The sequence below is a fragment of the Papaver somniferum genome, chromosome 2 (genome assembly GCF_003573695.1).
Source record: "Papaver somniferum cultivar HN1 chromosome 2, ASM357369v1, whole genome shotgun sequence".
Lineage (NCBI taxonomy): Eukaryota > Viridiplantae > Streptophyta > Magnoliopsida > Ranunculales > Papaveraceae > Papaver > Papaver somniferum.
The window spans coordinates 159501529-159513975 of record NC_039359.1 but is presented as its reverse complement, the minus strand read 5'-3'; the positions used below and the strand labels follow the sequence as shown (position 1 = coordinate 159513975).

General features: G+C 35.3%; 1 protein-coding gene and 1 long non-coding RNA gene across 2 annotated transcripts; one reads left to right on the top strand and one right to left on the bottom strand.

Annotated features, from left to right (window-relative positions):
• The first annotated feature begins 4228 nt into the window (after positions 1-4228).
• On the top strand, positions 4229-6732 carry LOC113352338. Its single transcript, XM_026596169.1, has 5 exons — positions 4229-4687; positions 4838-5144; positions 5415-5926; positions 6058-6169; positions 6266-6732. The coding sequence occupies exons 1-5, from the start codon at positions 4229-4231 to the stop codon at positions 6730-6732; spliced, it is 1857 nt and encodes a 618-aa protein (XP_026451954.1).
• Positions 6733-9616: 2884 nt separating this feature from the next.
• On the bottom strand, positions 9617-11415 carry LOC113354194. The gene is made up of 3 exons (XR_003361723.1): positions 10996-11415; positions 10479-10669; positions 9617-10003 (listed from the first exon to the last, which is right to left on the bottom strand). It is a non-coding gene; the product is annotated as an uncharacterized LOC113354194 (long non-coding RNA).
• Between the last annotated feature and the right edge of the window lie 1032 nt (positions 11416-12447).

Genomic DNA, 12447 nt, shown 5'->3' with positions numbered 1-12447 from the left:
TATTTACTACATTCTTCCACAAACTCCTACACTGAGGCTTACTGTCAACATCCATCATTAACAAATTCGGGCTTCTCTTGAATTTTTGATTCACTATATTCCTCCAAAGGCTACTTTTGTTCTTTGAAAATCTCCAAATTCATTTTATCAACATTGATTGATTAATAGTTCTCAGGATCTTCACTCCCAAACCACCATTTTCTTTCGGCATACAAATTTTTGACCAAGCTACCCAAACTAGCTTCCTCTTACCTTCCACTGCCCCCACCAAAACTTCCGGATAATCTGCACCATCCTCTTTTCCGCACTTACCGGGAGATGAAATAATGACAAGTAATAAATAGATAAACTAGCAAGATAATTTTTTACAAGAATAAGTCTACCTGCTTTGTTTAGTTTCCTCTTTGCTTAGTTGACCACTGAACACCCATCACGCAATTGACTTTGCACATTTTCCCATCGGGAGACATTATGATGACTTTTGAAGTGTCCAGGTGAGGCATCACTTCTAGATTCCCGTCACCTGAACATCCATCATCTTTCGGTCGACGAATTTACTAACTCAAAGTTATGGATGAATAATTTTTACCAAATTTATTTAGTTTACTCCACCATCTTAGCAAAAAATTGAACAAGGAGATGAACGCCCACTTGTTTATCTTCTTCCTAACTTTCATTTATATAGTCGCCTCTTAGTTAAGCGAGTAATAACAACAACTAATCGAGTATAGTACTCCGTAGTATTTATATAACCATACGACAATGCATGGAACGAAATGTATCATCCATGAATTTGTATCATCAAATGTTTGTTTATACCACTGTAAATAAATATCCATGTGAGTTGTTATCTGAAGTAGGTCTGTATTTCATTTACCATTTCCTTTTTCGAAAAAATAAGGCCGATTTCAACTAGCCATATTAGACAATTCAACACAAGTACCAACACCTTTTATCAAGACCCAGGCAGGCTCTGGGGTAATTTCTCAACCTCATCGTTACCAACTTCTCCTGATTGTATAGTTTTTGCAATCTCGGATTCAGCACCTAATGAAATTACTAGTGCCACAATCAAACGGGAAACAATAGTTGGACGATTGATCATGTCCCGATGCAAGGTAATGATGAACCAGGAATGAGTTCATGTTTCAACAGTCCCGTTTTTTGCCATGGAATTTTCCATTGCATAGATTATGACGGAACTGTAAGAAGTTTCAATTCAGATGGCTCTTTACAGAAAGTCATAATGTCTCCAGGAATGTTTAACAATGACTACCCAAGTTTCTTGGTCAAGTGAGACGGAGACCTTGTATTAGTCATCGACCATTTGGAAAATCCATCAAAATTTTTAGACTCGATTCCATGAAACAAGAGTGGGTTTAGACTAGATTCCATGAAACAAGAGTGGGTAAAGGTTGAAAATTTGGGACAGCATATGGTGTTTGTCAGTTATACATCAAGCCTCTCAGCAATTGCTCCTCCAAACAGCCACATGGAGAACAAAATATACTTCTCATGATTGCACGGTGAAGAAATTACAAGCATATGAACAAGTTTTTCAGAAGTACTAGAGAGGAAGAGCGATTAAAATGTTGTTGATCTGCCCATATCTGCTCTCATGGAGCCGATCTGGTATAGAGTTGATGTAACTGTTATGATTTGTGCTGTTTATCTAACAGAGAAACCATGTAATGATGATCCGAATTTGAATCAGTACTATTAATATAATCAGTATATTTTCTGGAAAAAAAATGATAGTAAGTTAGTTCAGGTTGGAATTTTAATAGATAGCAACAATTTTAATTGGCAGCCATATCTGAAGTACAAGTTAGGATCCCTGTTTTTTTAACCAATTTCCAGAGCGTACTTCAACTGGTTAACTTAGTGTAAGAAAACAACGAGGACTCTTATTTTTGCTGACTATTCACTTAATATCTCAATGTTTCCGAGTTGACCATGCTTCCTATATCACTTGTATTTAGTCTACTCTAGCATCTCAACTACCATGAAAGTAGGTACAATCATGATCCAAAATTATCTAATCCAAAAGTACTTAATCCAACTTGTATTCACTTAAATTTTTAGTCGAGCATCTCAACTTGTGTTTAATCCAATATACAACTCTTTCGTGAATGTATCTTCCTCTCAACAACAACAATATACCTATTATACTGTATATAAAGCATATGATCAAGAGTGGAACGAACGAGTCATTGATTAAACCTTGTATCATCATGAAATGTTTAACTTATCTTTATGAATAATGAATAATTCTTGGATGTGTGTCGTTACTTGACGAAGCATGCATTTGCTTCGTGTTGGCAATATGCAGTTGTTAAATTTTTTATGCATGATCTTGACCAGCCTTTATATGCCACATGCACATCAAAAAAGAATGTTTGAGGATTTTTGCGCATGAAATTGTTTGCAAATCGGGTCGGGAGCTTGGCCCTGCTTTGGTTTCTAATTTTTCCGCTTTGTGTTTGAGTTGTTTTACCCGTTTCTTTATTTCTCTCAAAACTGATGGGCGGCCCGAAAATAAAATCACCAATTTAAACCGACCCACACAAATAATGGAACCCCTGCGAACTTGATAGGCAGGGGTGCGGATCCACCGGGAACCCCCGCTAACCTGATTAATAATGGAACCCCTGCGAACTTGATAGGCAGGGGTGCGGATCCACCGGGAACCCCTGCTAACCTGATTAATTGCGACACCAACAAACTATCCATATAGTCGAAACCACTGCCGTCCATAATTGCTTTTTAACTTGCATACCTGAAGGGTACATGCTAACAGAAGAATAAAGGGCATCTAAATAACCTGTGTGAGTTTGGAGTTTGAAAATGCTGCCAATCAAAGTCCATATACAAAATTGGTCAAAAAGACCAAAATCAATAATTTTTGGGTGAAAAGGACATGTAAAATTTGATACTGTTTAAATAGACGAGAATGTAAAAATAGCCAGGAAGGTTTTCTTAACAAAAAAACTTACTCCTGTGACTATCCACAGTGATGAAGAAGACCAAAGCGAAGAAGTTGAAAGACATAAGTGGATGGATGAAAAGAGATTAAATTCTATTATGAATTCTTATGCAATCTACCAGAATACAAATTAAAGGCTGATGTACCTAGTTTTCATGGTGGTTTACAAATTGAAGGTTTACTGGATTGGTTTTATGAAATCGAATCTTTCTTCAAGTTCATGGACGTCCCTGAATCTTCTAGAGTAAAACTGGTAGCCTATAAATTGAAAGGTGGAGTTGCAGCTTGGTGGGAAACACTATGCGAAGATCGAGATAAGTATCATAAAACCTCCTATACTTACATGGACTCGCATGAGAAGTTTATTAAGAGAAAAGTTTTTACCAAAAGATTATAAGCAACAACTGTTTATCAAACTTCAAAACTGTCGACAAGGAGGTAAATTAGTTGAAGAATATGTAGCTGAATTCTGTGGTTTGGTTGCTCGTAACCAATTGAAGGAAACTGAAGCACAATTAGTTGCACGTTTTATAGATGGATTGAACAATTTAATTCAACAAGGGATGACACAATCATCTTTTACAATGGTTGAAGCGGTACAACAAGCTCTTAAGGTTGAAAGGCATGTTCTCATTACTTCTCGCCAAGCAAATCCAAGACAGGCTCGTTATCAACATTTTTACAAAGCTGCCAGACCATATAACTCTTATGGTTACCAGGGTGAAAAGGGATCAACAATCGTTGTTGATCCATATTCACAGGGATCAACTGCCTTTGTTGATCCACATGACAGAAGTGCAAGCCAAACGTATCAGCAACATCAATCTACATCTGTTCCTCTAGAAACTGCTCCAACAATGAATATATCATCTTCTAAGCACCTCAGGGTACTCCACAATAGGATTTTTTCGCAATACTAGAAGTAATCCTAATCAACAACAATTTACACCATTATGTAATCCTTATTCAAAATTTCGAGGAGATAGATGTAACAAGTGTAACCAAACTGGCCATACTTCTAGTGATGGTCGCAAGTTTCATGCTTACATTAATGAAATTCCAGAAGAAACACAAGAAGAAGAAGTTCTTGGAGATGATGAGTTACTTTATATTCAAGAACATGAGACTTATGATGCTGATTTCCTTTGAGTAATTCGACCAGTTTTAATCACTGAACCATGTCCTACTCAAAGACATAGTATTTTCAGATCTCATTATCTCATTGAAGAGAAGCTTTGCAACATGATTATTGATAGTGGAAGTACAGAAAACTATGTTTCTGCCAAACTAGTTGAGAAACTTGGTTTACCTGTTACTCTTCATCCAAAACCATATTCAGTTGGTTGGATAAATAGTTCTTCCATTCAGCAGATCACTCATCAATGTTTGGTGAGGTTTTCTTTCCCTGGCTATTCAGATTATGTTTTGTGTGATGTTATTAACATGACAACAACATGTTTATTATTGGGAAGACCATGGCAGTATGATATTCGTGCTGTTCATAACTGCTATGAGAATACTTACACCTTTGTTCATGAAGGTTTCACCGAAGTTTTGTGGCTTTTACAATCTTTTTCTTCACTCAAAGAACCAACAGACAAGAAGACTACTGCGTTGGTGGCTATAATTGTTCATTCTTTGAATACACATTCCCTGAGCTCTCATGAAGTTACTAAACCAATGGTGGAGATTCCAGACAAGGTACAACCTTTATTGTCTTCTTTTAGTGACTTATTTCCTGCTGAGTTACCAAATGTTTTGCCTCCATTAAGAGATCTACAACATCAGATAGACTTTATACCTGGAACTTTTACTCCTAATCAACCTCATTATAGGTTAAGTCCTAAATAGCATGATATATTAGAAGGTCAGGTTGATGATTTGTTACAAAAAGGTTTGATAAGACTTGGCAAAATTCCTTGTGCTAGTCCAACCTTTTTAGTAGACAAGAAAGATGGTGGATATCGTATGTGTATTGACTGTAGAGATTTAAATAGAGTTACAATACCATATAGGTTTGATATACCAAGAATTGATGACATGATTGTTATGCTTTGTGGTGCTAAAATCTTTACCAAGCTTCATTTATGTAGTGGATATCATCAAATACGTATCCGTGAAGGTGATGAGTGGAAAACTGCATTCAAAACTAAGGAAGGTTTATATGAATGGTTGGTAATGCCATTTAGTTTATCTAATGCTCCTAGTAATTTTATGCGCCTCATGAATAAGGTTCTCCAACCTTTTCTTGGAAAGTTTGTCATTGTATATTTTGATGACATACTGATTTTTAGCAACAATGAGTAAGAACATCTTACACATTTATCTCAAGTTTTTAAAACACTGCAAGATAATGTTTTGTATGTGAACTTAAAGAAGTGCACATTCTTTACAAACAAAGTTACTTTTTTGGGATATGTTGTGTCAGATAGTGGTATCTCTATGGACGATTCTAAGGTTAAGGAAATTGTGGAATTTCCCACTCAAACATTTATACGTGAAGTAAGAAATTTTCATAGGTTAGCTTCATTCTATAGAAGATTTGTGAGAAACTTTAGTACAATTGCAGCTGGTTTGACAGATTGTTTGAAGTGTGATACTTTTGAATGGACTGAAGAAGCAGATAAGAGCTTTAATCTTCTTAAGAAAAAATTGTGCAGTGCACCTGTTCTTGCTATTCCAAACTTTGATAAGACTTTTGAGATTCATTGTGATGCTTCTGTTGTTGGCATTGGTGCTGTGTTATCTCAAGAAGGACATCTAGTTGCATATTATAATATTGAAAAGAATTCAGATACAAGGAAGAAGTGGTCTACTTATGAGTTGGAATTAATTGCTCTTGTTCATGCTCTTAAGAATTGGCATCCTTATCTTATTCACAGTGAGTTTGTTGTCAACACTGATCATCAAGCTCTCAAGTTTTTGAAAAGTTCAGCAAAGGTCATAGGATGCATGATAGATGGTTATCTACTATCAACCAATATACTTTTTCCATTAAACATCAAAGCGGAAAACTTAATCAAGTTCTGGTTACTCTTAAACATGAGAGTTTAACTTTTGATTTCTTAAAGGATTTATATAGTAAAGACAACGAATTTAAGCAACTCTGGGACAAGTGTGGTTCTTCAACAGGAAATGTTGATGATTTTCTCATTCAAGAAGGGTTTCTCTTTAAAGGAAATCGTTTGTGTATTCCACAATGTTCTCTACGTGTTCATCTCATCCAAGAATTACATGGCAGTGGCCTTGGTGGACATTTTGGACGTGATAAAACTATAGCTTTGGTTGAAGAACGTTATTTTTGGCCTTCTATTAAAAGAGACGTTCAAAAGTACGTAGAAAAATGCATGGTTTGTCAACAATCTAAAGGTAATATTCAAAACACTGGCTTGTATACTCCTCTACCAATCCCTGGAGCTCCTTGGGTGGATATTAGCAAGGATTTCGTGCTTGGTTTACCACGTACTGTGAGGGGAAATGATTATATTATGGTAGTTGTTGATCATTACTCAAAGATGGCTCACTTCATATCATGCAAGAAAACAACTGATGCATCCAATGTTGTTTATTTATTTTTCAAAGAAGTAGTACGTTTGCATGGAATTCCCAAAACAATTACTTCTGATCAAGACACTAAATTTTTGAGCTACTTTTGGAAGTATTTATGGATGCGTTTGGGAACTAAACTTCAGTATAGTACCACTGCTCACCCTCAAACAGATGGACAAACTGAAGTGGTCAATTGATCTTTAGGAAACCTGATTAGAGCTTACGTTATTGGAGGAAAAGAGAAGCAGTGGGATAATCTCCTACCAAACATGGAATTTGCTTATAATACTTCAGTAAATCGATTAACAGGTAAGACACCTTTTCAGATTGTTTATTCTAAAGTTCCTAATCATATTTTAGGTTTGGTGTTCTTCCCAAGCTGCGAAAATCAAATATTAAGGCATATAACTTTGTTGAGAAAGCATCACTCATACATAAAGAAGTTAAGTCCAAGATTGAAGAATCTAATAACAAGTACAAAGAGGATGCAAATCAGCATAGAAGATTTAAGAGTTTTGATGAAGGAGAATTGGTTATTATTCATCTCAGAAAAGAAAGGTTTCCTACATGTACTTATAACAAGACCCATATGAAAAAATATGGACCATTCAAGATTTTGAAGAAAATCAGTGATAATGCTTATGTTATTGATCTACCATCAAAATGGAACATCTCTAACATCTTCAATGTGCAAGAGATTTTTAAGTTCCATGGAGAGAATGAAGTTTTTTCTACTCATTAACTCGAGGGCGAGTTTCTTTCAAGAAGGGGGACTGATGTAGTACATCTTTTTCAGTATCAACGCTTATTGTGGATCCCTTTCTACTTTGTCAACTATAGTTGTTGATCCCTTTTTTAATGTATCGACTATTACAGTTGATCCCATCCGTCTATTTTCTTTACTTGTTTTCCAAGTTCTTTTCTTTCCTAGATTAGGTAGAATTCCTTTTTACTTCTTCTAGTCGGTTCTTGTAGAACCTATTTAAAGGTTATGCCTTGTTTGAAGATATCTTATTATCATTATTATTATAAATTTGATTATCAACTTTTATCTCTTAAATCTTGATCCTTGAATCAGATTTAATTAAGTTTCTGACGAAACTTAAATCTATCCCTGTTACCCTTATTTGTGCTACACTAACTAGTCTCCCATGCTTGGTGGCACAACGAACAACATAAAGAGGATGTTGAGTTATGATAAATAATGTCTTCTGTTGGTATACTTCCAAGAAGTAACCTCGAGATCACCCAAGACCTGCGAGGCGGAATTGCATCTGACCAAATAACATTATACACGTGTCTAAAAACGCCTCTACTTCGCACGAAATTGTATACATCTTTAAAAGATAGATTACCACTTCCGTTTCCTGTCCAAACAAGAGAGTCTTCGCAATCATACGAGGGAAGTGGAGCGTCTACTTTCATCAAGAAACAACTTGTGTTGGTAGTGAGGAAGGCAACACCCACTGTCGATTAACAATAAACTCAGAAACTGTAATTGCAGGAAATCCTACAACACACCCCTTGTATTATCATGACTATGATTTCTAGATCTAAACTTATTTGATGTAAAAATATAAATAAAGATAATGAAAATAGAAAATAAGACACAAGATTTACGTGGTTCGATCAATATGATCTACATCCACGGGGTTAAGAATCTTCACTATAATTATTGAAATTACATTTGGTTTACATTGAGAATCTCCGTTAATGAGTATTTGGAGCTCTAGGTTGGTAGAGGAAGAAGAACGAAATAATAATAATACCAATTCTAAACCTTTCTTTCTCTCTCTCTGACTTTCCCTTTATATAGGTGTTTACATAGTGGATGACATCTCATATGTAGTGGAGTACAACTCATATTATCTCGCGCCCAAACTACAATCTCGCAAGCTTCGCAACCTTCTCGCAAACTCTCTCTATAACTTCGCAGGCTCTATCTATAATATCGCAAACTCTTACCGTTGTGCGATATTTGGATCCTACAGAAACCTTGCTGTGTATATTCACAGACCTGAGATCCATTTGAATAAAAGTCGGAAATAGATCCATCAATCCTCACCACTTGTTTGTCCAAAATTTGACACCACAACCATCACCAATAAGCCAACTTAAATGATGCTTAAAAATATGCCATTGACGTTTAAACCCAGGCCACAAAGACAATCTTCTAGAATGAGTGATTGCCTCTCCTTGGGAAAAGAATCTAGCCCTCATCTCTTGAAGTATGCGAAGTATTAAGTATCCTTGAAGAAATATAAGAAGTACTCAATCCTCGAAATATATAAGAAGTATAAAGTATGAAGTATCCTTTGAGAAGCATAAGAAGTACTTAATCCTTAAAATATATAAGAAGAATTTTGCGAAGTAAATAAGAAGTATTAACCCTTGAACAAATATTGTCTCTATTCATGCGAAATTATTACTCCATTTTTGGTAAGGATTCTTGTTGTTCATTAGCGAACGTCCATTTTGGAAATGATTCTTGCCGAGGAAATAAAGAACATAAAACATTTCGCAGGAAATAAAGAACATAAAATATGATTTACCATGGCTATACCTCTATAACCGTGTCTATTGAGCACTCATTATTTTTTTATATAGTTAAACATTTTCACTATCACCGTGGTTATAGGTTCCTTATAGACACACAATTTGATTGAATGTGGCTAGAGTTTACTATATAGCCACATAAATTTTCTTCCAACCTTGGCTTTTGTTATCTATTAGACACACACAATTTATTTTCTCGTGGCTAATTCATGACTTACAGCTACATTAAACTTGTAGCACCTGGCAATAAACTTTCTAAAGACACACCAACTGTTAAACTTTCTAAAGACACACCAACTGTTTTTAGCGTGGCTATCATATACCATGTGGACACATTGAATCAATACAACCATGGCCATAAATTTTTTATGGACACATGACAGCGGCAGAATAACGTGGCCAATTGACAACTTATAGTTACGGGTGATATTTTTAGTACTTCCATGGCTTAAACCTGTGGGACACCTACATCCGTCCAAAGAATGTAAAATTGCATCAACGAAAATAAAAGGAGAATATTTAAAACATCAAAGCACTTTTTATTCAAGAGGGTAGCTTATTACTGCATAAGCAAAATGCCGTAAGGCCATTCATCCAGGACTCGAGACTTGGCACAAATGTCACAAGTTTTGGCAAGTATATCGGCCATACAGTTACAAGACCTGTTAACAACCTTATAAGTGTAAGAACCGATAAAGACTTGAATAAAGTATACAATCTGTTGTTACAGGAATGGTACTCCACTTAATTAACACTACATTGAGAGCCATTGATAGAGTTGATAATAGCTTCAGTCCCCTGCGAAGTAAAACTTGGATTAGCTCCTGCTCTTAATCACATACGATTGTTGGAAGAATAACATTTAGCTTCAGCCTGTTGTGCTTGGGATTGTTTCGGCACCCCAGAAGTACCCTGCATTATAATAAGAAAACCATCAAAGTAGTAAAAAAAAAACATCAAAATACATGAGATGAACATCATGATACAACACATTCACAACTAAAACATTTGAAAACAAAACACTTCAAGAAGATGAATGAGACTGAACTTAGAAAATACAGTATATTTTCATGAGTTTCTGGAGAGCAGAATTGGGAACACATACAAGCCACAACGATGGAGACCTGTCAAAGTGAGGTATCCCGCTATTAAAATATCTTGAATCAACAAACATAGCTACTTGGATATATTCAAAAAATGTAGATGAATACGCCATAAACACAAATCAAAGTTAATTCCACTCATGCATTTGTATCACTCTGCTTAGTTCTGTTTGCAAGTTGCAACTACTAAATGGTAACAAATCAAGCCAAATTACAAAGCAAATTGTGATACCACTGATGCCCGACAAAAATGTAGCATAAGATTAAGAGGATTAAGATCCTACCCTCACAGAACTGCTTTGCCAGTAACCTCAAAAGATGACTACGAGTTCAAAACTAGAATTCATTGGAGAACAAGAAACGGTAATGACATCTTTGCCTTCCACATGGATTATTGGAGATATCCTTTGATACAGTTCGGGAGTGATTTGATCATCATAAATTGATCCTCTCAATACTTGGGGAAGCTCTGCATCTTTAGCACCACCGAAACCCAAATCAGCAAAACAAAAAAAAAAACAAAATTTCTGTAAAACACATGAAACAAACAGAAAATGTACGAAATTATTTGTCTTGGAAGTGACGGAGAAATCAAAGTATTTATCAGGAACTTTTCTCCTCATCTATACTAAAACAAAATATCAATTCCATTTTTCTTCGGTGAAATTCCAATAAAAGAAATCTTAAAGGAGAATTCAATGAAAAAAATTCTCTTTCTCAAACACTGGGAAGAATATGGCTCCGAAATAATTGATGCGAAATTAGACTAGGGCTTCAAAAAAAGGGGGTTTTAAGAAATACCCAATATCAAGTATCAACAGAACCCAAAAGGAACCCAGGTTAAGGATTCTTCTTCTTTAGTTGATGAAACTTCAAACAAACTTATGAATCTACACAAAGAAAACAACAATTAATAAAACTAAAATCTATTGGGATCTGTAAGTAATGAAAAACACCATCTTCTTCTACTTCAATCAGCCCTTAAAGTTTTCATTTTTGATCCTTATATAGCTTTGTCGATGAAATTTCTTTTCGATCTCAGTAGTTAACAGTGTTTCTTGATTTGGTTTGAAGGAAATGAGAGGTTTTCAGTTGAGAGAAAAAAAACAGGGGGAAGTTAGAGATAAATCTTGCGCCGCTGCATACGTTTGCTTTTCTGTAGGGTTGCCGGAGGAGGAGCAATCAAAGTAACCAGGAAACATAAACCTAATAAGAGTGAGAACTGAAAATTAGTAAAATGTTGGATTTTGCAAAAACAAATTACATATACCAAAAGGGTATTAAAGTAAAGTGCAAATACATTTTAACATTTTATTTAACATATGGGAATTTTATAATTACATTACTTAATATTTATTAATTCACGTGGGTTCAAGACCGAAAAAAAAGAAAAAACATATGGAAATTTTCTCTTTAATTTTAATCAACCTACACAATTTTTACCAAGGTGTAATTCTAGGATCACTGTTTTATCTTAAAAAAAAAAACACATGATCATAGGGACAAGAATGCTATGTGATGTCAGAAATTAAATATCCAATAATATTAATTTCACATCAAATTAAATACTAAACCACGACCAGTGAGAGGGGGAATCAAACATCGTACAGATAGATTATCAAACCAAGCAGCAGACGAAACCATCTAGGATTATTCTCAACTACAATATTATCAAACCAAGCAACAGACGGAAGCCAGCCAGGATTATTCTCAATAATAGTACGAAATCATATTGTTTCATTTTTCTTGAACCAAAATATATTATAATAGCTGACTCTTAGGCACAACATAGTCGCACATAATGTTTTTCTAACCTAATAAAGTTATTTTATGTTTCAAAGAAAAGTTAAAGATACCGATACGATTTCAGACTTCGTTCGATTCCTCGTGATCGCAATGGACTCTAGATATGTCGGCGTATTTCGGACTTCGTTCGATCCCACGTGATCGCAATGGACTCAAGATATCTCGGCGTATATTAACCAGGTATTTCGGACTTCGTTCGATCCCACGTGATCGCAATGGACTCAAGATATCTCGGCGTATATTAACCAGGTATTTCGGACTTCGTTCGATCCCACGTGATCATAGTGGACTCTAGATATCTCGGCGTAAATTAACCAGGATCACAAACTTTGATGTAATCTTCTTGGTGATTATTTATTCAACGTCTTAGAATTATATGGGCATCCAACTCAAAACCAATTGGTAATGAGTGGAGTTGCCCTAAGGATTATAAACCGCATGATCTTA